At 43.1% G+C, this 27,681-nt stretch overlaps 1 protein-coding gene across 3 annotated transcripts in view; it reads right to left on the bottom strand.

Moving 5' to 3' along the window:
* Positions 1-24,011: 24,011 nt before the first annotated feature.
* Positions 24,012-27,681, bottom strand: part of LOC137339123 (cadherin-20-like) — a 54,049-nt gene continuing 50,379 nt past the window's right edge. For all 3 annotated transcript variants that reach the window (XM_068001874.1, XM_068001875.1, XM_068001876.1), the window contains one exon: positions 24,012-26,132. In XM_068001874.1, the coding sequence (XP_067857975.1) occupies positions 25,636-26,132 (497 nt within the window). In that variant the 3' untranslated portion in view covers positions 24,012-25,635. The remainder of the gene's footprint in view (positions 26,133-27,681) is intronic.

Here is a 27,681-nt window from a genome sequence, read left to right on the forward strand (position 1 = left end):
TCTTGGATCATACATATGTTCCTGTCTTTCAATTTAAAAACATAATTTGATGGTTTTAGTTAAGATAATTGCATCAGCTATAATGGGGCAGAGGCTCGAGTGTTTTCAGGGTGGTTGGGGATCATGGTCTACAAAGTTCACCTTTAGTCTAGATAAACAATCATATAAATATGATCTTAATAAGTGTTTGTGATTCCCATCTAACATTATTTCCAAAGTTCAGTTGTCCTACTTCATAATTCCTTAGCTAAAACCAGATTATAATCTAGGAATACCGAAGTAGCATTCTACACTTATATATTCTTGGCTGCTGGTGTGAGTATGATCATTCAATATCAAATAACCTGAGTGGATACCTCTGCCTTTCTGCATTGTACCTATGGTGTTCAGACAGTAATTTTTTCTTCTTTAGTGATACTGTGAACTAGATAAACTCATATTTACTACAGTTGAGTAACGTCATAAAATCTCTGTGTTACTCTTATAGTTGAAACATGACTGTGTCAGATGTGGCTCAGTAGTAGCACTCTCGTCTCTGAGTCAGAAGGTTGTGGGTTGAAGTCCCACTCCAGGAACTTGAGCACATAATCTAGGCTGACAATTCAGAGCAGTACTGAGGGAGTGCTGCACTGTCAGAGGTGCCGTCTTTCAGATGAGATGTCTGCCCTCTCAGGTGCTTGTAAAAGATCCCATAGCACTATTTCGAAGAAGAGCAGGGGAATTCTCCCCCGTGTCCCGGCTGATATTTATCCCTCAACCAACACCACTAAAACAGATTATATGGTCATTATCACATTGCTGTTTGTGGGAGCTTGCTGTGTGCAAATTTGCTGCCGCGTTTCCTACATTACATAGGAAACATAGGAACAGGAGTAGGCCATTCAGCCCCTCATGCCTGCTCCGCCATTTGATAAGATCATGGCTGATCTGTGATCTAACTCCATATACCTGCCTTTGGCCCATATCCCTTAATACCTTACAACAGTGACTATACTTCAAAATTGTAAACAATTTTACAACACCAAGTTATAGTCCAGCAATTTTATTTTAAATTCACAAGCTTTCGGAGGCTACCTCCTTCCGCAGGTGAACGATGTGGAAAATTTTCCACATCGTTCACCTGAGGAAGGAGGTAGCCTCCGAAAGCTTGTGAATTTAAAATAAAATTGCTGGACTATAACTTGGTGTTGTAAAATTGTTTACAATTGTCAACCCCAGTCCATCACCGGCATCGCCACATCATATACTTCAAAAGTTAGCTGTAAAGCGCTTTGGGGTGCCTTGAGATCGTGAAAGGCACTATATAAATGCAAGTCTTTCTTTATTTTACTGGTGAGACCTGCTAACTTTCAAATATCTATTAGAGCCCAGTTTGTTCTCTGAGGTGACATCTGGCCAGCTTAATATAGTTTCTGTAATGTTAACGTGACCACTGTTTGTGGGATCTTTTCTTGCGCAAATTGGCTGCTGTATTTCCTACGTTACAATAGTGACTACATGTCTAAAGAACTTCATTGGCTGTAAAGTGCTTTGAAATGTCCTGAGGTTGTGAAAGGCGCTATATAAATGAAAATCTTTCTTTTTATGGTGTTCAGACAGCTTTTTTAATTCTTTAGTGATACTGTGAACTAGATGAACTCATATTTACAAATTTGAGTATCAAGTAACATCATCTAATCATTCTTCAAGAATGGTCTAAATGGAGTCGCCTTTTAAAATTCACAATATATGCAAATCTCTGTGTCACACTGTCTCCTCTTTGGCTCAGATATGAAAAAGATGGAATACTGAAATTTTACAGTTTGAAGCAAGATGGAGGTTTGCTTCTCTCACAGCAGCTATCTACTAAAGAATATGTTAGTCCAAGAAGAGATATTGGGATAGATTATCATCTTCGCTGCCTGGCTGGTAATCTGGCGGAGCAGATCACCTACCCGTTATAGAATCTGCCTGCTTTTTCAAATAAAAAGCAGGAGGGGTCTCCAACCGGCAGTTGATCCATCTCACCAGATTACCGCCCAGGCGGTGAAGGTGAAAATCTAGTCCAATGACTGGTTACAGCTAAGAAAGACAAGGCTATAATCCCTGTTAATCCACTGATAATGTTAGACATTAATTATAATAAATGCATTCTGTATCTAAGAAAGTGCTTCATACAGAATCATGACTGGATTAGGGTAGAAACATAAGTTAGAATCCCGATTCATAATTGCATTTTGTGTTGCACAAAATATGCAGAATACAGTCAAAACTGTTACTCAAAGGTGTTCTGACAGATAATGCAAAGATGTGAAAGTGGAAATTGCATTTTAATATGCATGATGATAAGAACAGAGTTGATACATCCATGGCAATTTCAATCCACATGATTCACTTGACATTCTGAAAGCTTCAAAGTCACTGTTGCAATTATTGAATACAAAGAAGTGCAAATTCTACAACAAGGTGTTAGGTGTCCTGGAAATCTGCCAGCTATTCAGCTATAACTACCTCAGATTATCCTAGCGCTGGTAATATGCCAACACAACCCCTAAATAAAATGGTTCATCATAGATTACAAACAAACCTCAATGTTCTCAAAGAGTCCAAAAAGGCCAGATAAGCATAGGCCACTAGAGAAGGACCACAAGGGGCACTGTATTCTAATACTGAGGCTGAAGATTGATTTCTCATAGCATCATCAACTCTACCTGTATACTTATGCCATTAAATCACATCTTGAAAGAATTCTTATTCTGGACAGATTGTTTAAGAGAGACATACGATGAATTGATTGTAAGGCAATTGGAAAGCTCAGTATCACATTTAGCCTACAGTTTCTATTGGGGTGACTGAGAAACAGCTATAATTACTTGCTCTGTGAACAGTGAAATGATCCTTTTAAGTATTCAATATAATATGGCTTATGCAAACATGTTTTGCCCCCTTCCCCCAATTCTGGGCATCTGAAATATGGACACAAGCAAAAAAGGACAACACTGCTATCACTTTGACATATATAGGCAAACCATTATTTCTAGCAGAGTTGGGCTCAGAAGTCCCCTTTTTTGCTCACCTTGGAGACTTCAGCTGATTGCATGTGTCTAACTGGTCCAAACAAGAAATTTGTAGATAAAGCACCTTTTCTTAGCCTTTTCTACAGCTGTTTATATTCTCTGTCAGATATTAAAGTGATATCAATGTTTTTGTTAAAGAACGAAAAGACTTGCATTTATATAACGCCTTTCACAACTTCAGGACGTCCCAAAGCACTTTACAGCCAATGAAGTATTTTTGAAATGTATTCACTGTTGTAATGTAGGAAATGTTACATTTGTAGATAATTGATTCGGGACTGGAGACTCCTGTAGCTCTACTTGCCATAGGTTACTGATAAGTGGGTCTACAGAGCTTTATGAAAATCCACCTGCAGACGATTAATATTGTGAAATGGAACTGCCCTTTCCCCACCTTAAAACAGATGTTTTGCCAAAATTCTGCAGCTGGAGAAATTTGCAGTGAGAAGATATTCTTGCATAATAGAATTGATTTCTGAAAAGGTTTCACGAAACCACAAAATCAGAGGGGTAATTTGACTTTGTGCTGCTGGCTTGGAGCCTTGGCCACCAGGAGCACATATTGGAAATTCAGGGTGTGTGCAGCTGTGCACAGTTTTCTGACCATTGTTTTAAAAGGTTGGGAAATCACGGCTAGTGAGCATCCAAATTTTCAAAATGCACTCCTGCCATCTGAGGCTTGCTACCAGTAGCAGCAAGTCAGAAAATTACTCCTCAGATCAGCAGATTAATATGGGCTGCACTTAAAAATAATCGAGTTGAAATATTTGTCCATTTTAATAATTCACTCCACAAACAAACCTAACTGTAAAATCTTGGTTAATACTCTACTGTTGTCTAAACTGTTAGGGTGTTAAATTTGATAACAATACTAAATGCTATGTGGTTTGATGCGGCTGGAATTCTACCCTTGGATCAAATTTACTTGAAATCATCTGTAATTTTTCCAGTGATCAAAATTTTTAATGGGTTTTGAGTATATTCAATGGTGCAGTCAATGCTGATGAGTTTCATGATTTTCCATTGTTTATTACTGCATCTCATGTTTATCAGAATTTTAGTAAAGAACCTTTCTGTGTTGGCTGAGAGCTGGCCAGCATTAAGTACTTGAACCAAATTGCTGGTATGAAATCGTAGTTTGCAATAATTAGCTGGAGAGGCATTAAGTGACTAATTAGCTGCATTTGAGACAGACATGAGATGCGTGTTCCCTCTTACTGTTTGCCTACTGAGAGAGGTAGATTAAGTACCTGAAGCTCAATCAGCTGACTAAACTCAATTGATTATACTGGCTTAGTAATTATGGCATGCTTTTGGAGTGTCTCGGAAAGCATTTTACATCAGTTTCCCTTGCAAGAATTAAATTGTTAATAATAGGTCAGCAGAAAATAATCCATTTTGCTCATGTTCACTTCCCTACATGCCGTTCCATGAGGTGTGCTTCAGTCGGCATTGGTAATGTGTGCATTTAAATTATCTTTTATCTTTAAATTGCTCAAACACAATGCTTAACCATGAGGGCACCTGGTTCAAAATAATGGCTGATTGATTATGCAGTGAGTTAGATTGTGGAACGGTCCAGGTCACTATTCTTCAACTCTAAAGGCAAAAGTTAAAAGCCAATTCATGGTGTGTATAAATGCATATGTCAGTTTGTGCTGTCTGTTGTGAAAGGTCAGACTATAGGTGAAATGAGTTTTTAGTAATATCATATTAGTTATAGAGGACAGAATTGTACAGCAAATCACTTTCTCCTGACTTATCAGTATTGCAGTGACCTGTAATTTCAATTCTGACAGCCTTTAACTATATACTTGTGCAGAAATTGAGAGCCAGTTGTAACTTAAATGTCTATTATTTCATTTGCATTTTAAATATAAATTTGAGTTATATACTCTTAATTGCACCAATTGAAGCAAACAATGATCAACATGTGGAGAAAAATGTGATCATGAGCTCCCAGTAAGGTCAAATCTTGAGCTTTCAATATGCTGGAAAGGGGAATGTCAAAATCTCTATATTTAATACACATTAGCTGGAGGTTCCAAGTTAAGTCACCCCCCTCCCTTTTAACACTTTAGTAAAAGTGGATCAATATTTCTGTTTGTGTCTTAGGTTAATAAAGATGTCCACTTTGGCTCGCTAGAGCTATCCTATATCAGTTTAATTAACATTATTTAAATCACTGTTTGTTCAATAGCAGCATTGGTAGAAATCCCCTTAATTCTTAGCTCACTAGTGGTATTAAGAACTTAACAGGACACAGAGATGTATCACTAACAACTACTTTATTTCGCTACTTCTACACATGCAAGAATAATATGAATGTTACAGTTCAGGATTTTTCTCAACACCTTTATTCATGCAGATAGCTAGATGACAATTTCCACAAGCAGACCAAGTGTAGCATAAGCTGAAACCTGTGTCATTATTCTCGGCCATATTTGGGTTAGTATAGCCCAGGACTAAAAATTAATCCCAATCATTGCAAATTGCTTACAGGAGATTGTGTATGATGCCTATTATACCCTCATGTCTCATTGGAGAATGAAATATATCACACCACTGGTTGTCAAGCTAAAATGATGCAGATGTATTTACAAATAAAATGATAAATTGAAGCAAAACACATTGGCAAGCTAATAAACAGCAAACTACTTATATGAGAGAACAGGATTTGGTTCACAATGAGTTAATATAGTCTGTTACATTAGTCCCTTGTCCTGTAACAGTTTTGGAACAAAACAGCTGACCTTTCTCTTTCCTTGGTGTTGTTCCCATGTGCCTGCTGCTCTTGTCCTTCTAGGTGGTAGAGGTCGCGGGTTTGGGAGGGGCTGTCGAAGAAGCCTTGGCGAGTTGCTGCAGTGCATCCTGTGGATGGTACACACTGCAGCCACTGTGCGCCAGTGGTGAAGGGAGTGAATGTTTAGTGTGGTGGATGGGGTGCCAATCAAGCGGGCTGCTTTATTTTGGATGGTGTCGAGCTTCTTGAGTGTTGTTGGAGCTGCACTCATCGAAGCAAGTGGAGAGTATTCCATCACACTCCTGACTTGTGCCTTGTAGATGGTGGAAAGGCTTTGGGGAGTCAGGAGATGAGTCACTCACCGCAGAATACCCAGCCTCTGACCTGCTCTCATAGCCACAGTATTTATATGGCTGGTCCAGTTAAGTTTCTGGTCAATGGTGACCCCCAGGATGTTGATGGTGGGGGATTCAGCGATGGTAATGCCGTTGAATGTCAAGGGGAGGTGGTTAGACTCTCTCTTGTTGGAGATGGTCATTGCCTGGTACTTAACTGGCGCGAATGTTACTTGCCACTTATGAGCCCAAGCCTGGATGTTGTCCAGGTCTTGCTGCATGCAGGCTCGGACTGCTTCATTATCTGAGGGGTTGCGAATGGAACTGAACACTGTGCAATCATCAGCGAACATCCCCATTTCTGACCTTATGATGGAGGGAAGTTCATTGATGAAGCAGCTGAAGATGGTTGGGCCTAGGACACTGCCCTGAGGAACTCCTGCAGCAATGTCCTGGGGCTGAGATGATTGGCCTCCAACAACCACTACCATCTTCCTTTGTGCTAGGTATTACTCCAGCCACTGGAGAGTTTTCCCTCTGATTCCCATTGACTTCAATTTTACTAGGGCTCCTTGGTGCCACACTCGGTCAAATGCTGCCTTGATGTCAAGGGCAGTCACTCTCTCCTCACCTCTGGAATTCAGCTCTTTTGTCCATGTTTGGACCAAGGCTGTAATGAGGTCTGGAGCCGAGTGGTCCTGGCGGAACCCAAACTGAGCATCGGTGAGCAGGTTATTGGTGAGTAAGTGCCGCTTGATAGCACTGTCGACGACACCTTTCATCACTTTGCTGATGATTGAGAGTGGACTGATTGGGCGGTAATTGGCCGGATTGGATTTGTCCTGCTTTTTGTGGACAGGACATACCTGGGCAATTTTCCACATTGTCGGGTAGATGCCAGTGTTCTAGCTGTACTGGAGCAGCTTGGCTAGAGGAGCAGCTAGTTCTGGAGCACAAGTCTTCAGCACTACAGCCGGGATGTTGTCAGGGCCCAAAGCATTTGCTGTATCCAGTGCACTCAGCCGTTTCTTGATATCACGTGGAGTGAATCGAATTGGTTGAAGACTGGCTTCTGTGATGGTGGGGATATCGGGAGGAGGCCGAGACGGATCATCCACTCGGCACTTCTGGCTGAAGATGGTTGCAAACGCTTCAGCCTTGTCTTTTGCACTCATGATATTTCCCATCCCCTCATTCCATCCGCATTGCTTTTGCACTGCCTGTCACTTCTATCACGTCCACATGCTTTCAGCTTCGCATGAACTCCTCACATTCCTATCACCTCAATGTTGCCAATGCTTCCTGTACCCCTTTGAAGTATGCGGTGAAACACTGTACCATCTTCTGCATTTCGTTTCACTGTTGCCTTCTGCACATCTTTCTCCTCCATCCACTACACCTGACATCCTATTTGACCCCCGATGTGTTATGTTCCCTGAGGGAAGGGGAGCTGAGGGGATCTCCATAAAGCTATTACCTCCTCCTATCCCACACATTTAAATCCGATGTCTGCACTCTCTATCTCTCCCATTCCCAATCCTACTCCTACATTACATGCTATCTGCCTACAGCAGCATGAGGAGAAAGCATGGGGCCTATTGTCAACCTCATGCCCTTGCTGTCTTGCCTGGCTGGTCCAAGTCCTCCTGCCATTTGCTCGGCCTCCCTAAGCTGCCATCAGTGCACCCTGTGCCGGAGGTTGAGAGCCGAGCCAGGGCAAAGACTGGGGCCTGAGGCAGAGCCAGGAGCAGGGCCAAAAATCAAGTGGGGGGAAAGTAATGGTGCTAAGGCAGGCAGAGCTGGAAGCAGGGCAGAAGTGGGAGGGAGGTCTTTCTTTTTGTAATAAAATTAACAGAGCAATAGGTAGGGAGTACAAGGAGTGGGGCCTTTTTGATAATTAAAATTGCTGCAAGAGGGCCAATTTTCAGAAATAATTTCTATAAAATGTAATGAGGACAGAGGGCGGAGCCAGAGGTAATAGCGCAGCAGAGCAGCAGGCGTGAACAACAGGGCCAAAGGCAGGCGGGGCCATAATAGGAGCATGGCAAAGCTGGGAGTGGGCAATTTTCAAGCAACAGGACGGATGGACCAGAGGCTGGCTGAGCTGGGAGGGGGAGGTGGAAGTGCAGTACAGACAGGAGCGAAGCCATTTCTAAATAAAACGGCCAGAAATATGGCCAAATCTAATTTTAATAGAGGCAGAGTGGGGAGTGGGCCAGAGTTAGGAGCAATTTTTAAAAATGAAGTTTAAGGAAGATAGGAACTGAGGGAGGCACATCAAGGAGCTGTTGGGCCAGAGGCAAGCAGAGAGTTGTGTCGCCAAACACAAAGTGGCAGGTGGACCTGGGCGACTGGTTACACGAAGATCCATCTCAAAAGATGGTGTCCACCTGTGTTGCTTGAGGTAAAGGCTGCTGATGTCAAATTTAAATGAATGCCATTTGCTGCCATCTTGTTTTGGCCACAGCCAGGCTGAACTCAGCCCACCTGCCCAGGCCACCAATGAGATTTTTGCATTGTGGGCCTACACAGTTGTGATTTTTGAACAAAAGTGTGTGCATAAGATTGCACGTGTTCAGTTGTTTCATGTTGCAAGCATTGCTCTGAAATCTACCGGCTGCAATGTAAATGGGGCAAGTTCCAGGACATTAGCCCTTGTTTAGTGACATTAATTGGCATTGTGCTGGCATTGCCATCCAGGATTGGGAAGCATGCTACTCCCGGCTCCCTGCAACACTAACCAGATAAAGAAGTCCCTGATGGATACTTGATCAAGCAGCTCTTTTTTTTTTCTAACTTACTAACTTTCCCTTTTTTTTTCCTATGCTTTTCTCCAGCTGAAGCTAGCAACTCATGCTGAGGCACAGATCTATGAATACTGGCAGTCCTATGGTACCTCAACTAAATGACCTGTAGTCTCAAACTCAGCCCAGGTCTTAGTGGCACCGGGTCCACAGCACAAAATTGCTTAGCACTTTGTGCTCATCCCGAGTGAGGCTCCAGAAAAGTTTACATTTGTGCTGCACTTGACTGTTCTTCTGGGGTTGGGTTAATGCATGCCAATAGGGAAGACGGGAAGGAGTTGACTCTGAATCTGGCCTCAGCTATACTTTCCCTGGCAGTAGTTAATGGCGACAATGGATGAGGCGCTTCGCTGGCAGCACGGACTCATAAAATTAGTCGAATAGAATGTCCAGAATAGAAAAATATTTCATTTCATTGAGTGCAAACACTTACTAAAAAAAAAATTAGGGTAAAGAAATAAAACTATTTTGCTGACACCTTTTAATCCCCCAGCTTTCAATGGTTAAAATAAAAGTTCTGTACAGGGTAAATTCAGCATTGCTGCTCTCCTGGACAACTGGGCAGGCTCTGCTACTGGTCCACAATCCTCCCTGCCTGAATTTACTCAATGTGCTGCGCCCAGGCCATGAAATATGCTTAAACATGATGACAGTAAAATCTGCCCCGTAACTCACTTCTCTATTTTTTTTTTGAGGTTATTGCTATTCTTAATGTATTTTCTTCCATTTATTGTGGAACATTAACTGAATAACAATGGTAAGTCAAAATAAAGTGCACAACCTAAAATTATTTTCAATAAAGATAAATGCCTGGGGGTTCTCCGGCATCTATAAATCACTAAAAACTAGTGCACAGGAACAAAAAGTAATCAAAGAGGCTAATGGAACATTGGCCTTTATCTCAAGGGGGTTGGAATACAAAATGCTTCAGTTATATAGAGCCTTAGTCAGACCCCATCTGGAGTATTGCGTTCAGTTTTGGGCATCATACCTCAGAAAGGATATACTGGCATTGGAGGTGGTGCAGTGCAGATTCACCAGAATGATAACAGGGCTAAAAGAGTTAAATTATGATGACAGGGTACATAAACTTGGTTTGTATTCCCTTGAGTTTAGAAGGTTGAAGGGTGATCTAATCGGGGTGTTTAAATGATAAAGGAATTCGATAGGCTAGATACAGAGAAACTATTTCCACTAGTAGGGGAATCCAGAACATGGCGGCATAGTCGTAAACTTAGAGCTAGGGATTTTAGGAGTGAAATCAGGAAGCACTTCTCCACTCAAAGGGTGATAAAATTCTGCAACTCTCTCCCCCAAAAAGCTGTTGAGGCTGGGTCAGTTGAAATTTTCATGGCTGAGATCGATAGATTTTTGTCAGGTAAGGCTATTAAGGGATATAGATCAAAGGCGGGTAAATGGAGTTGAGGTACAGATCAGACATGAACTAATTAAATGGCGGAACAGGCTTGAGGGGCCTACACCTGTTCCTATGTTCCATCTGAGATACCAGACAAGTGTATAAGAACATAAGAACATAAGAAATAGGAGCAGGAGTAGGCCAATCGGCCCCTCGAGCCTGCTCCGCCATTCAATAAGATCATGGCTGATCTGATCCTAACCTCAAATTTAAATTCATCTCCAATTTCCTGCCCGCTCCCTGCAACCCCTAATTCCCTTTACTTCTAGGAAACTGTCTATTTCTGTTTTAAATTTATTTAATGATGTAGCTTCCACAGCTTCCTGGGGCAGCAAATTCCACAGACCGACTACCCTCTGAGTGAAGAAGTTTCTCCTCATCTCAGTTTTGAAAGAGCAGCCCCTTATTCTAAGATTATGCCCCCTAGTTCTAGTTTCACCCATCCTTGGGAACATCCTTACTGCATCCACCTGATCAAGCCCCTTCATAATCTTATATGTTTCAATAAGATCGCCTCTCATTCTTCTGAACTCCAATGAGTAGAGTCCCAATCTACTCAACCTCTCCTCATATGTCCACGCCCTCATCCCCGGGATTAACTGAGTGAACCTTCTTTGTACTGCCTCGAGAGCAAGTATGTCTTTTCTTAAGTATGGACACCAAAACTGTATGCAGTATTCCAGGTGCGGTCTCACCAATACCTTATATAACTGCAGCAATACCTCCCTGTTTTTATATTCTATCCCCCTAGCAATAAAAGCCAACATTCCGTTGGCCTTCTTGATCACCTGCTGCACCTGCATACTAACTTTTTGATTTTCTTGCACTAGGACCCCCAGATCCTTTTGTACTGCAGTACTTTCCAGTTTCTCGCCATTAAGATAATAACTTGCTCTCTGATTTTTCCTGCCAAAGTGCATAACCTCACATTTTCCAATATTGTATTGCATCTGCCAAATCTCCGCCCACTCACCCAGCCTGTCTATATCCAGTTGTAGGTTTTTTATGTCCTCCTCACTACCTTCCCTCCCATCTTTGTATCATCTGCAAACTTTGATATGTTATACCCGGTCCCCTCTTCCAAATCGTTAATATAGATTGTAAAGATATGGGGACCCAGCACCGACCCCTGCGGAACACCACTGGCTACTGGTTTCCAGTCCGAGAATGAACCATTTATCCCAACTCTCTGCTTCCTGTTAGATAACCAATCCTCCACCCATGCCAGAATATTACCCCCAATCCAGTGATTCTTTATCTTGAGCAATAATCTTTTATGTGGCACCTTGTCGAATGCCTTCTGGAAGTCTAAATACACTACGTCCACTGGTTCCCCTTTATCCACCCTGTACGTTATGTACGTATGCCTGTTCATCTGTCACCAAAACTTCCAGTTCCACCCTCAAATGTTAGTCAGCTCTTAAACACTTTTCCTATCTTATAATACACACATAGGGGCAAAGGAAAAGTGGGAGAGGTGTACAACGGGTGAGCTAAAAGTGGCCATATACACCATTTTTCCGGGGTTTCTGCCAATCTTCTGTCGAAGTGACATCGGGAGATCAGGAGATCAGGAGAACCCCACAGAAAATCTCCCCAAAGAGAAACAACCATGTACAAGGGTTGAGGGAGTGTTGTAAACATCTTTATTTACAAGGACACAAGTTTTCCTTGTCTCGTACTATATTTTTCTGCTTGGAGTAGGCCAACAGCTAAAGTTATTTCATTGTGTTTTTTGTTATCTCAGGGCAGACTAATCAATGCAGGATTTTTCATATGTTAGGCCAGGAACCATTGATTTTTAAAAATTATTTCAGACAAAATTTATAAATATTTTTGCAACTCCCGTGTTGTATTGTTTGCAGGTACACTGGCCGATGGTTAAATGGGAACAGTGAGACCTGATTGTTAATGGATAACTACAGCATACATAAACCTTATTTTTTGATCTCTATGGTTTGTAGTTGTTCTGAAAATTCATATTTGCTATAAATTTACAGCAGAGTGGCAGCATTGGACGATTGTAAACAATGGGGACTTAAAATATTTACTCTGATTAAATGGCAGAGATTAAAACTTTCATCTTACTCCATTTCAGTGATTTGTGATCATGAAGCAGTCTCCAGTGTGAATGACTAATGTGAATCTGAGCACTTATTCAAGAGCCAATGTTGGGCAGGTAAGTTAATATCAGCCATTACATGAACCTAAGCCCCACAGTCCTCACAAAAAGACTTGAGCTTAAAACAGTGGGAATGCAACATGAAACCTGAGAGTGCATAAGAACTTGACTGAAGGGTAGGAAACAGTAGGTTTTAGGGAAGCTATGTTGGGGTGGGGGAAAAGTGCTGAGTGGGATGCCCCAGACATTGGTGTTGGGACACCTATTATTTCTAGTTTATATTCATGACTTGGATTCAGTAGCTCTTGGTCAGATTTGTAAAAGATATCAAACTGGGGGAGGGGGGAGTTAATCCGAGGAGGCAGCCAGATACTTACCAACTAATTTAAACAAAATATGTAAGTGGGCAGAATAGTGACAAATAACATTTAATATGGACAAGTTTAAAGTATTGCTCATAGGAAAAAAAAATGAGTGGCATACGCACTCCACAAATGATGTAGAAATAGTTAAGAGTGAAATTGGAAAGATGCAAGTGGAGTTACCATTTCAGACACTCGAGCACATAATCGAGGCTGACACTTCGGTGCATTACTGAAGGAGTGCTGCTGTCTTTTGGATGAAATGTTACAACAAAGGTTCTTTTTGCCCTCTCAGGTGGACATAAAAGATCCCATGACACTACTTGAAGAAGAGCAGGGGAGTTCTCCCATTGTTCTGGCCAACATTTATTCCTCAATCAGTATCATTGGAATAAATTATCTGGTCATTTACTACTTTTTTTGTGGCATCATGTTGTGCGCAAATTGGCTGCCATATTTCCCTACATTGCAACAGTGAGAGAAAATCATGCTTAAAGTGTACATAGCTCTGGTCAGACCAGTTTGGTTACCGAAATGCAAGAGAAAGCTCACAAGACTGATCCCTAATGGCACATGATTCAGTTTAATCTTGAGAGGAGGTGATTGAGTGAGGATGTGGATGATGGTAGGTGATTTAGAGAAGGTAAATCAAAAACAGTACTTTAAATTAAACTGTGAAACAGGACAAGGAAGCACAGTTTCTAAATCAAAATTAGGATAGGTGTCAGAAGTTCTTCTTCATTCAATAAGGGAGAACACTTCCACATAAGATGGTAGAGGCAAAAATTGTGGAATAATTTAAGGAGCGTATGCTTCGACGTTGTGAGGAGCGGATTGTATATTCTTTCTGGATGGATGAGATAGGGTTGGCCAAATAGTTTTCCTCATCTGTATCTACCTCCTGATCTTGTGACTTTCTATTCTTACACCAGCCAACTCATATGGCCTTTATAAGAATGCCAATTTAGCTCCAGATATTCTAAATTATGGACAATTTGTGCTGTGGATTGATGCCCAGTTAGTGGTTTAAGTCTTCTTAGGACGTTTACAGCAGTCAGACAAAAGAAGCTTTGATTCATCAATTTGGGCTGGATTTGAACACAGGTCTTAAGGTGAAAGTGCAGAGTTCAACTCAATATGCCACCTAGACCACCATTATTACAATATTTATACAATGGAGAATGCTCAAGACGAATGGTAATGAAATCAAATCCTTGTGGAGATAAACAGTTTGGGCTCAATTTTAATACGGAGCCAGGAAGGGGGCGGGAGGTCAATTTGAGGTCGGGAAACCCATTAGTACAGGTTTCCCGGACGTCCTTACAATTTTGACGTAAGGACGTCTTTTATTTATTTTTGTCAGTTTCCCGTCCGATTGACCAGCTGATTGACAGGCTGGTCTCTGTCAGATGGGATACCAGCCAGGGAGAGGACGTCTTCAGGTAAGGCTTTGTTTGTATGGATGGGGGGGGCACGGGGGGGCATGGGTGGGCACAGGGTCAAGGGTGGGCAAGGGGCATGGGTGGGCAAGGGGTATGGGTGGGCATAGGTGGGCACGGGTGGCATAGATGAGCATGGGGGCCTCAAGTCATGGGGGATGGGATCGGGAGTCAGTCACGGGGTGGGCGGGTGGGATCAGGGGTCATTGCGAGAGTCCACGATTGTTGAGGGGGAGAATCAGGGTCGGAGGATCAGGGTTGGAAGATCGGGGTCGGGATATCAGGGTTGGGGATCGGGGGTTGGAGGGGGAGGGTCAGGGTCGGGGGTCTGCGATCGGGAGGGTTAGTCCGCAATTGGGGTGGGGGTCAGTGCAGGTAGGCTTATTGGGCCTGGGGGAAGCACTCCTGCTCCTCTGGGCCACAAGCTGTGCCTTTCTAGGCACCCACCTGTTAGTCTCGGGCCTTCTCGCCTCCTTTCACGAGGCGTAAATCAGAAGGCCCAGGAATCCTGACCCCCCGGGGGTTGAAATCGTGAATTAGTGAAAAATGGAGGCCTGAAGCCTTCTTGAAACGTTTTAAGGCCCGACCCGCATCCTGGGAGCAGGTTGGTCACCCACCCCTCATCCCGCCCCCGTGAAAACCGGAAATGGGCGGGTTGGAGGCGGGTTGGGGACGGGTCTGGAATGGTGGCAATTTTCAATGCCCCCCCGCCTCCAACCCATCCGTTTTTTACTTTTAAAATTGAGCCCTTTGTGTGTCCTAATCTATTGTGCTTGATGTATTTTCATACTCCAGAGATCACATTTGTTAAAATCAGTCCTTTTCTTTAGCAATGTTAAGTTGATTTAATCAAAGCTCCATCAATTAATACCTTAATTTACACTTTTTTGTTTTATTTTCATTTTACTGCCCACCCATGCACAGACACTCTCTTCAAAATTGCAGGGATAGCTAACTAGAACATAATGGTTTCCACCCCTGCCAAAGTCACAAATGACATCATCTAGGGCTGTGGTGCACTGTCCCTCCTCATCCTGTTTGACTTTTCTGCAGCCTTTGACATGGTTGACCACACCATCCTACTCCAACCCCTCTCCTGTGTTGTCCAGCTCAGTGCGACTGTACTCATTTGATGCCACTCTTATCTATTCAATCATAGCCAGTGATCTCCAGCAATGGCTTCTCTTCCCATTATCTCTGGGGCACCCCAAGGATTTATCTTTGGCCTCTCCCTCTTCCTCATCTACATGCTGCTCCTTGGCACTATCAACTGCAGACCTGGGACTAGCTTTCACAATGACACCTAGCACTATGTTTCCAGTACCTCTCCACTTCCTCTGTGCTGAACGACTACTTTTCTGACATCCAGTTTTGAGTGAGCTGCAATTTCCTCTAGCTAAGTTAGGGAAGACCAAAGCCATTGTCTTTGGGCCCCACCACAAACTCTGTACCTTCACCACTGACTCCATCCCCTCCCTGGCCACTGTGTCAGGCTGAAGCAGACTGTTCACAACCTCATCATGCTATTCGGCCCTGAGCAGATTATCTATCCTATATCCTTTTCGTCACAAAGACCACCTGCTTTCACCTTTGTAGAATCGCTTGCCTCCGCCCCCATCTCAGCCTAGCTATCACTGAAACCCTCATCCATTCCTTTGTTACCTCTATACTTGACTATTCCAATGCTCTCCTGGCCAGCCTTCCAGCCTCCTCTTTTGTAAAGTTCCACTCATCCAAAACTCTGCTGCCTATCCTATCTTGAACTAAGTTCCACTCACCCATCACCCCTGTGGTTGCTGACCTACATTAGCTCCTGGTCCTCCAACGCCTCAAATTTAAAACTCTCATCCTTGTGTTTAACCCCCTTCATGGTCTCGTCCCTTTCTATCGCCTCCAGCCCTATAATACCCCCACTCCAGAGCTCTCCATTCCTCTTATTCTGGCCTCTTTTACATATCCCGCTTCATCTGCTCAACCATTGGCGGCTGTAGCATCAGCTCCCTAAGCCCCATGCTCTGGAATTTTCTCTCCATACCCTCCACGTTTCCATCTCCCATTCCTCCTTTAAGGACCTCTTTTAAAATCCACCTCTTTGGCCAAGATTTTGGTCACCCTTCCTAATATTTCCTCCTTTGGCTTAGCATCCATTTTTTTTATTGCCCCTCTGTGAAGCGCTTTGGGACGTTTTGTTATGTTAAAGGCACTATATCAATACAAGTTGTTGTAGTGATAGTGCTTCCATGACTTCCTGTACTATTGTTATTCCATCTCCAAACTGCCATAGGAAGTGTCCCCATTGTAAGATATGTTTATGTTTTATTTTTTAACCCACAAAAGAGATATGCCTCATTCCCTGAGAAACAGCATCTCACCTTGTGACTCAGCTGAGAACTGATAAGTTAACTCCACTCTAGTACCAGGGATTTTTATAATTGGATTAATATTCCTCACCCCTTACATTCCATTTTGCATGTCAGCCTGACAATTGGTTTGTGTTCTTTAAGACTATCAGGATTATGCTGTTTCCGTGCTTCAGGAGGGAGGATTGCTATTGCACCCGAGAAAAATGGAATACCCCAAGCTGTTGCTCATGGGCTGGTTTTATCATAATCTCTGAAGCCTCACACAGACTGCGGTTGACAGGGTACTTTGCAGAGGACCTTATAGAGTAGAATCAATCCTAGCAGAAACAGTCAGTTATTCTAAAAATGGAAATAGAAGTATGAAGGCAGAAGATTAAATAAGAAATATGTAACATGAAAGATGAAATGTAGGAAGTACTGACAGAATAGATTATGAGAAGATATGAAAAAAGCAGACATATCAAAGATTATCTGGGGAGCGCTCTAACAGAAGGTATAGAAAGACCTCATGATTAACACCTATAAGGGCTGATAATGTGGTCCTCAGCACAATAGTACTGCTGTGCTTTGGACACTTGAACCTCATATTAATAGGCGCTGAGGCCTAATCAGAGAGCAATTCACAGTGTACGCAGCAGTGCACCAGAATTACTTGCAGCCTGTGCAAGAAGGCTCACCAGACCATTAAAATTTATGTAAAATATGTAAATAATGCACCTGAAGCACTTGAGATGCTGAGCGACCATGTGAAATAGATGGTTGAAGAATGTCTCATTCCTGCGTGGTAGTGGTTGCCCCATTCAATTACTGGCAGATCCTGCTGTAAGAAAAGACATTTCGCTTGAAACTGTTTAGCTGCTTTGGGACAAAGGAGCTGCATACAGTCAGCTTCTTAAAGCTCCATTCCATCTGCTACACCTGGTTGTTTCCTCTGTAATATTTCATAGTGTTTGCATATTTGGGTATCCCTCTCTATTTTCAGGATTTGGAATAAGAGGAGGAGGTTTAGAGGAAGCATGGCAGACAAGTGTATTTGTATCTAAGTCAACAACAACAGCTTGCATTTATATAGTGCCTTTAACGTAGTAAAACGCCCTAAGGCACTTCACAGGAGCTTAATCAGACAAAAATTGACACCGAGTCAGGGAGGGAGATATTAGGACAGGTGACTAAAAGCTTGGGCAAAGAGGTGGATTTTAAGGAGCATCTTAAAGGAGGACGGAGAGGTAGAGAGGCGGAGAGGTTTGGGGAGGAAAATCCAGAGCTTAGGGCCTAGACGATTGATTGCGCGGCCTCCAATGGTGGGGTGAAGGGAGTGGGGGATGCACAAGAAGCCAGAGTTGGAGGTACGCAGTGTTCTCAGCGGGTTGTAGGGCTGGAAGAGGTTACAGAGAGAGAGAAGAGGGTGAAGCCATGGAGGGATTTGAAGACGAGGATGAGAATTTTAAAATCGAGGCGTTGATGTACTGGGAGCCAATGTAGGTCAGCGAGCATTTGGGTGATGGGTGAAAGGGACTTGGTGTGAGTTAGGATACGAGCAGCAGAAATTTTGGATGAGCTCGTTTATTGAGGGTGGAAGATGGGTTGCCAACCAGGAGAGCATTCGAATAGTCGAGTCTGGAGGATTAGGGTTTCAATAGCAGATGGGCTGAGGCTGGGGAGGAGACGGGTGCTATTATCTGATTAGAATTAAGGAACAGTAGAGGAGCTATTAGGCTACTGGGTGTATACTCTTGGCTACCAAATAGTGGGAAGGGGATAAAGGAGCAAATTGGCAACCAAATTACAGAAAGATGCAAGAACTATAGAGTAGTAATAATGGGGGACTTCAATTATCCCAATATAGACTGGGACAGTAACAGTGTAAAGGACAAAGGGCGGGAAGGAATTCCTGAAATGTTTTCATGAGAACTTTCTGGAACAGTGTGTATCCAACCCAACCAGGAAGGTAACAGTGCTGGATCTAGTTCTGGGGAATTAAATGGGGCAGGTGGAGCGTGTTCCAGTGGGGGAGCATTTGGGGAACAGTGATCATAATATCATTAAGTTTAGAATAGTTATGGAAAAGGACAAGGAACAATCAAATGTGAAAATGTTTAACTGGAGGAGAGCTAACTTCATTGAGTTAAAAAGGGATCTTGTCCTGGTGGATTGGAATCAAAAATTGGTAGGCAAAATAGTAATTGAACATGGGAGGCCTTCAAGGAGGAGTTGGTTCGGGTACAGAGTAGACACATTCATACGAAGGGGAAAGGAAGGGCATCCAAAGCTAGGGCTCCCTGGAATACTGAAGACATAGAGATTAAAATGAAACAGAAAAAGGAGGCTTATGATGAATGTAAGGTTCATAATACAGTAGAGAACCAAGCTGAATACAGAAAGTACAGAGGAGGTCCAAAAAAGGGAATAAGAGGAGCAAAGAGAGAGTATGAGAATAGATTAGCACCAAACATAAAAGGGAACACAAAAGTCTTTTATAAACATATAAATAGTAAAAAGGTAGTCAAAGGAAGGGTGGGACCGATTAGGGACAAAAAAGGAGATCTTCTTGTGGGGGCAGAGGGTATGGCTGAGGTACTAAATGAATATTTCGCATCGGTCTTCACTAGAGAAGAGGATGCTGCCATTGTAGCAGTAAAGGAGGAGGTAGTAGCGATATTGGATAGGATAAAAATAGATAAAGAGGAGGTACTTAAAAGATTGGCAGTACTCAAAGTAGAAAAGTCACCCGGTCCAGATGGAATGCATCCTAAGTTACTGAGGAAAGTAAAGATGGAAATTGTGGAGGCTCTGGCCACAATCTTCCAATCCTCCTTAGATATGGGGATAGTGCTGAAGTTTATAAGATATTAAGGGGAACAGATAGGGTGGATAGAGAGAAACTATTTCCACTGGTTGGGGATTCTAGGTGTAGGGGGCACAGTCTAAAAATTAGAGCCAGACCTTTCAGGAACGAGATTAGAAAACATTTCTACACACAAAGGGTTGTAGAAGTTTGGAACTCTCTTCCGCAAACGGCAATTGATACTAGCTCAATTGCTAAATTTGAATCTGAGATAGATAGCTTTTTGGCAACCAAAGGTATTAAGGGATATGGGCCAGAGGCAGGTATATGGAGTTAGATCACAGATCAGCCATGATCTTATCAAATGGCGGAGCAGGCACGAGGGGCTGAATGGCCTACTCCTGTTCCTATGTTCCTATGTTCCTACTGGAGGAGTGCAAATGTTACACCCCTATTCAAAAACGGGGAGAGGGATATACCCGGCAATTACAGGCCAGTCACCTAATGTCCGTGGTGGGGAAACTTTTAGAGACAATAATCTGGGACAAAATTTATTGGCACTTGGAAAAGTGTGGGCTAATAAATGAAAGTCAGCACAAATTTGTTAAAGGAAAATCGTATTTGACTAACTTGCTTGAGTTCTTTGATGAAGTAACGGAAAGGGTTGATGAGGGTAGTGCGGTTGATGTTGTGTATATGGACTTCCAAAAGGCATTTGACAAAATACCACATAATAGACTTGTTAGCAAAATTAAAGCTCATGGGATTAAAGTGACAGTGGCAATGTGGATACAAAATTGGCTAGGGGACAGAAAGCAGAGAGTAGCGGTGAACGGTTATTTTTCAGACTGGAGGGACGTATACAGTGGTGTTCCCCAGGGGTCAGTATTAGGACCACTGCTCTTTTTGATATATATTAATAACCTGGACTTGGATATAGAGGATATAATTTCAAAGTCTGCAGATGATATGAAACTTGGAAATGTAATAAAAAATGTGGAGGATAGTTACAGACTTCAGGAGGACATAGACTGATGAAATGGGCAGACACAGGGCAGATGAAATTGAACACAGAGAAGTGTGAAGTGATACATTTTGGTAGGAAGAATGAGGAGATGTAATATAAACTAAATGGTACAATTTTAAAGGAGGTGCAGGAACAGAGAGACCTGGGGGTGCACATGCACAAATCTTTGAAGGTGGCAGGACAAGTTGAGAATGTTGTTAAAAAGGTATATAGGCCCTGGGATTTATTAATAGAGGCATCGAGTACAAAAGCAATGAAGTTATGCTAAACCTTTATAAAACACTGGTTCAGCCTCAGCTGGAGTATTGTATTCAATTCTGGGCACCACACTTTAGGAAGGATGTCAAGGCCTTAGAGAGTGTGCAGAAGAGATTTACTAGAATGGTACCAGGGATGAGGGACCTCAGTTATGTGGAGAGACTGGAGGAGCTGGGGTTGTTCTCCTTAGAACAGAGAAGGTTAATTGGAGATTTGATAGAGGTGTTCAAAATCATGAATGATTTTGACAGAGTAAATAAGGAGAAACTGTTTCCAGTGGCAGAAGGGTCGGTAACCAGAGGATACAGATTTAAGGTGATTGGCAAAAGAGCCAGAGACGACATGAGGAAGCATTTTTTTACGCAGCGAGTTGTAATGATCTGGAATGCACTGCCTGAATGGGTGGTGGAAGCAGATTTAATAGTAACTTTCAAAAGGGAATTGGATAAATACTTGAAGGGAAAAAATTTACAGGACTATGGGGAAAGAACAGGGGGCATTCTGCTTGGCCTCCCCAGAGACTGATTTTAACTCCTGGGACTCTTTTTTTTAATTCATTCATGGGATGTGGGCGTCGCTGGCAAGGCCAGCATTTATGGCCCATCCCTAATTGCCCTTGAGAAGGAGGTGGTGAGCTGCCTTTTTGAACTGCTGCAGTCCGAGTGGTGAAGTTACTCCCACAGTGCTGTTAGGAAGGGAGTTCCAGGATTTTGACACAGCGACGATGAAGGAACGGCAATATATTTCCAAGTCAGGATGGTGTGTGACTTGGAGGGGAACGTGCAGGTGGTGTTGTTCCCATGTGCCTGCTGCCCTTGTCCTTCTAGGTGGTAGATATCATGGGTTTGGGAGGTGCTGTCGAAGAAGCCTTGGCGAGTTGCTGCAGTGCATTCTGTGAATGGTACACACTGCAGCCACAGTTTGCCTGCGGCGAAGGGAGTGAATGTTTAGGGTGGTGGATGAGGTGCCAATCAAGCAGGCCGCTTTGTCCTGGATGGTGTTGAGCTTCTTGAGTGTTGTTGGAGCTGCACTCATCCAGGCAAGTGGAGAGTACTCCATCACAGTTAAGTTTCTGTCAATGGTGACCCCCAGGATGTTGATGGTGGGAGATTCGGCAATGGTAATGTCGTTGAATGTCAAGGGGAGGTGGTTGGACTCTCTCGTTGGAGATGGTCATTGCCTGGCACTTATCTGGCGCAAATGTTACTTGCCACTTATCGGCCCAAGCCTGGATGTTATCCAGGTCTTGCTGCATGCGGGCACGGACTGCTTCATTATCTGAGGGGTTGCGAATGGAACTGAACACTGTGCAATCATCAGCAAACATCCCCATTTCTGACCTTATGACAGCCTTTGCATGGCCCAGCACTGATTCCCACCCAAAGTCGGTAGGAATGATGTCAATACTGGCTGGTGGGAGTGGAAAGTTGCGGTGTTCAGGCTGCCACCAGGGATCCATGGAAATGGCCAGACAAGGTAAGTGAGGAAGGATCGCAATCGGGGAGGGGGAGAAACCCGGGGCAAGGGAGTCCCAATGTATCATTGAGAGGACAGGAGACCAGGCGGGAGGAGGGGAGGGTTGTGGAGTTAAAATGGAGTGGGGGAATTAGTCACTCCATTCCCGCCCCAATCTGCCCAACTGCAATTTTAAATTGCCAGCGGCAAGGACATCTGCCCCAAGCTGGCAGGGACATCTCTGGTGCACGATTTGCTATTTTAACTTGAAGCCTGAACGAAGGAGCAGTGGTGGCTTCCCTGCCAGGTCAAACCTCCCGGGAACAGGACCCAAGCCAACAGAGGGCAGCAAGGTAAGTTTTTAATATTTCGTTTTGGTTCTTTGTGGGCCAGGAGGAACAGGAAACCTTGGGCCTCCCTTGCCCATGGGACATCACCCCCCGCCACCCCCCCCCCCACATACCCTGACCTGGGTCCCCTCCTGGAGCACTTACCTTGTGCCGGGGACCGTTGCCTTGGGTCTCCGAGGCTGTCGCCTGAGCTTAACGACCAGGCAGCCACTTCACGTCAACTTCCCGACCATTTTGGTCCGGATGTCAGCAAGTGGCATGTTAATGAGGCCCGGCTGTTGAAATAGGCCGAGTCTCCCCGCCCGGGAGTTGTAATTGAGCCCCAGGTGTCATGAATTTTGCCTGGACTTGTATGCTGTGCAACATATCTATAGTAATTAGAGCAGAGTGGCTGGATATCAGAACTGATTTTATGAGTCCAGGCAGCTGGTGAGGAGTTTCACTGGCTGGCAACCAATAGGCCCTTGCCACCCATCATTGTCCTTGTAGTTACGGAGGCACAGGACTGGTGTGGCTTGGAAAACAGAGTAAGGAAAAAACAAAGTTATGTGCCCTGCATTATCGGGTAAAAATACTCAAGACAAGGTGAAGAAAATAAATATGTCAAATAGTGGATGTCTGGGAGTGGATAGAGCAACCTCACTGAGGAGCTCAGAGGACATCTTAAACTATGAGAGTAACGTTTGGATAACTTACATTTATCATCTTAAACTATGAGAGTAACGTTTGGATAACTTACATTTATCATCTTAAACTGTACGGTGAGATTTTCTTCTCCCGTCACAGAGCACATGCGAAGTACACACTGCCTGACTTGAACCCTCCTGTATTTCTGGGTTCAGGACATTTTAATTGGTCTGATTTACCTCAGGCACAGTCCCACCCCTGGGCAGGGGTTTGTGCCTGGAAACTGGGTTGAAAATCCAGGTGCTGCTGTAAGCCACAGGCTTCAATGCCTTCTGGCTGCTGTCCACAAACACTCCCAGCCCAAACTCTTTCTGCTGGCCTTGTATAATAAAGCTGACAAATGAACACACCCAGGAATCACGTGTGTATCTCCCTCTGGAGACTAATGGCAGACACAACACTTTTTTTTAAAGGTGCAACAGTGGTGTGTCATTTCGAGGAAATTCTTGACCTATTAGCGAATAATTAAAGGTCACATTGACCTCTTTAGATGAACAGCTAATGGATTCATATTTATGAAAATTAAAATGGAAATGATTAACCGCAGTGTGTGCGCAGACTGCAAAACTATTGTTTAAACAAAGGAATTACCCCACACATTATACACATTATAGAACAGGCTTCTGTTGAAATGAATGGAGTGTATCGGAGAGGAGATGTGGAGAGTGAATGGGGTGGGGCGCTGATTTAAACAGGGCACACGTTTCAGCTGTTTGACATTTAACTGGAGGAGATTGTTGCCTTTCATTCAGAGAATATATGAAGTGTTGACAAAATCGCTCATGTTTTACTTTTATTAAAACAACTGCTAATGTACTGACAATCAGTACATTAATATTAATTTTTTAAGAAATTAACAAATGTACAAAAAATTTCCATAAACAAGAAAATACACTTTTTGTTGTTTGAAGATGCACGTGTTCTCCATTTTATCTTTTGCACCAGAAAGCCTTTTTCAAATCCGATGGTCATCATACGGATAAAACGTGGCTCGTGATAAAACTGTCTCTATGCAGCAGTACGGGAAAAGCAAAGGCAGCAGTCTCTGAAGAATGCTCTTCTCTTAAATCTTGTGTGTACTATAAATCCAGGCTAAATTCAGATTGGGCTGATCCATTTGTTTCAAAATGTCTCCTGGACTAGTGAGATTGATCAGGTAAATAGCTATTTTCAAAGCCAGTTGTGCATCCCATAGCACTGGGGAGAGTGGAATCTGTAATTTAAATAAGCGTTGCTCATCTATTTACAGTTATTTGATTCCAAAATCATTTCAGCTGCATGCACAGTCAGGGAAAATGAGGTTTGCATTTTTCACTCTGATTTAAATGTCATTATTTTTGTGCCCTGTGTGTGTGTGTTTAAATATACATTTTTTGTTCCATTTTAAAATTCACCTTTGTTTGATCCCCCCCCCTGCCATCCACCATTTCATTCGGCTGAGATGGTAGGACAGTGTGAGTCTTGAATGCAGTGGCATCCAGTAAGCTGTTGTTTAACAAACATCTGGTGCACACGTAGCTTCTCCTCCTCTATGTCCTCTCTCATGACAATGAATGGTTTAGGATTAGGATATAGAGAAATGTGGCTGAGAACGATTTGACTACTGAAGGAAATCAGGCTCTAAAAAATGTCCAGACTTGCTTCACGTGCACGTTCAAACTTGGGGCCCTCTGGACGGGGTTGCGCCTGGAAGCTACTAACTCGCCTGTGTATTCAGTCTGGAATCTACAAAGCTGGAGCTTGCATGTAGATGGGCTTTTAGACGGAAAGGCATACATCTATATCATCGGTTTGTGTGATTCTTTCACGTACAGGGGACTTTTTTTAAACAAGTTGTAATTAAACCGAGCAGAAAAGCAGGAGTCTTGTTCGAAGCTCAACAGTCTGCAGAGTCACAACAGTATGGAGCTGTATGGATTTCCAAATTAAAAAAAGGCTGTTTGTAGTGTGACTGAAGCAGTGGCCGGATTAATAAGTGCTGCACTTGCGCACATATTTACAATGAGCTTTAAAAACGAAAAAGCAAATCTCAAATGTAGGTCAATCCCATTCCAATTGAAGAATGTATCTGTGTGTGAGGTGGCGGAGGCGGGGAGGGGGGATGTGAGATCTCGTTGCTCAGTGTTATAATTGTTTTCAGTGTAACCATTTTTATTTTCAGACACTGAGCTACCTTAATGTGTTTTATTTTCTGTTCTTTTTCCCTACAGGTGAATAATGATTTCAGCAAAACAGGTTATTTTACGTTCTTTGTGTCTCACATGTTTGCATGACTGTGTTGTCAAGGCTGCAGTTTCAGTATTTCTTACATGGTGTGTTGAAACCAATAGAAATCCAAAGGAGCTTCAGCTTGACTGTGGGTCTTTTGACCAAAATGGAAACAGTTCCACATTCACAGGTCTGGCGCAGTTCAAGAAGCTTCCACTCGCTGGCTACAACGAGTCTTCGTTATTCTCAGGACCTCCGTACATGTCTGCCAGCTTTTTGAACCGGGGTCCCCAGTCAGTGAGATAATCGTAATTTGGGTCTGCCTCAGTTGTGGCTGACTCTAAGGAGCTCAGAGATTCTGCTACAGAGCCATTCCCTTCAAAGGCATATGTCTGCAAGGAATCGAAAGGGGGAGCACTGGGGTCTGTGTTGGCGTCGTGCAACTTCGTCAAAATGTAGTTGTGAACATTGTCATCCCCTACTCTGGATTGTGACACATATCTGGAGAGACTTTCGATTTCTGGCAGCATATCCCTCCTGGATTTCGTCACCTGAACTTCTCTGGGATTCCACAAGGCAGCAATGTCAAAGGCCTCGGTGTCTTCTTCTCCCCCGCCTTCATCATCGTATCGCACAATATTTTCGTGGACATTTTCCTCATCATCAATGATTAGGGACTGTTTCTTGTGTTTTCTTATTGTTAAAATAAACAATATCAATACTGAAAGGAAAGCATAACAAATGGTATAAGTTTACTGAGATTGGGCCAATGCTCTTTTGTTACCTAAAAAAAGACAGTTGAGAGTTCCATTGGACCCAAAAAAATAGGGGGGGAGGGGGGAAGTCACTTTAACTTTGGGCGATAGTGTAAAATAAATGATATCGAATTAGCTGCCCATTATATACCACACCCGATTTTCCTTACCATTGAAGTCAATTCGATATTGTCTATTTTACACTTTCACCCAAAGTTAAAGTGACCCCCTAGGAATCCTGTCAGACTCCAGCTTTCTGAGTCCAATTACAATGGATTTGAAGAGCAAAAGTGGAGACAGTGCTGGTGCAGTAATGATGTCCTGCCCCATTTTTGTTTTATGATATGATCCAATACTTACTAAATGTGCTAATGAAACCTAGTCCCAGAACATCAGCAATGCAACGACCTTTCAGATATTCTTATTATATTGATTGGAGTCAAGTTGCTCACAATGGATATCCTCTCCATAATGACTAATTGGAAAGTCAGCCATGCGTTATACTGTTAGACATGTGACTAGATGTAACACAGGTTCCACCTAATTGCCACGATAATGCTGGCGTCTGATACATCTTTGAGCATTTAGTGTTTCGTCATCCTTTTGGTAAAACTGCTCCATTTATACTGTATGATGGTATCATGCAAAGGAGGGAGAAAAATGGCACAAACAGCAAAATAAGCAAAAAGAGCATGGCTGCCATCACCCTTCTGCTTCTGTTCTGACCTTTGTTCTTATGGTTTCTACTTGCCTCACTTGTTACTCTGCTTTTCTTGTTATTCATAGAATCTTACAGCACAAAAGGAGGCCATTTAGATCATCGTGCCTATGCCGGCTCTTTGAAAGAGCTGAGCAATTTAGTCCCACACCCTAGCTTTTTCCCCATAACCCTGCACATTAGTCCTCTTCAAGTACATGTCCAATTACATTTTGAAAATTCCTATAGAATCTGCTTCCACCACCCTTTCAGGTCATGCATTCCAAATCTTAATAACCCTCGGTGTGAAAAAATTTCTCCTCATTTCCCCTCTAGTTCTTTTGCCAATTATTTTAAATCTATGACCTTTGGTTACTGACCCACTTGCCAGAAGAAACAGTTTCTCCCTATTTTCTCTATCAAAACCCCTCATTATTTTGAACACCTCTATCAGGTCTCTCCTTAACCTTCTCTGCTGTAAGGAGAACAACCCCAGCTTCTCCAATCTTTCCACATAACTGAAGTCCCTCAACCCTGGTATCATCCTGCTGAACCTCCTCTGTACCCTCTCCGAGGCCTTAACATCCTTCCTAAAGTGTGGTGCTCAGAATTGAACACAATACCCCAGCTAAGGCCCAACCAGTGATTTGTAAAGGTTTGGCATGACTTTCTTGTTTTTGTATTCAATGCCCCTTTTTACAAAGCCAAGTATCCTATACGCTTTCTTAACCGCCTTATCAACTTGTCCTGCCACCTTCAAAGATTAGGAACAGGTCTGAAGAGAAAAAAAAGTGCAGATAAAATAAACTACACCCAGA

This window comes from Heptranchias perlo, chromosome 2 (genome assembly GCF_035084215.1).
Source record: "Heptranchias perlo isolate sHepPer1 chromosome 2, sHepPer1.hap1, whole genome shotgun sequence".
NCBI lineage: Eukaryota > Metazoa > Chordata > Chondrichthyes > Hexanchiformes > Hexanchidae > Heptranchias > Heptranchias perlo.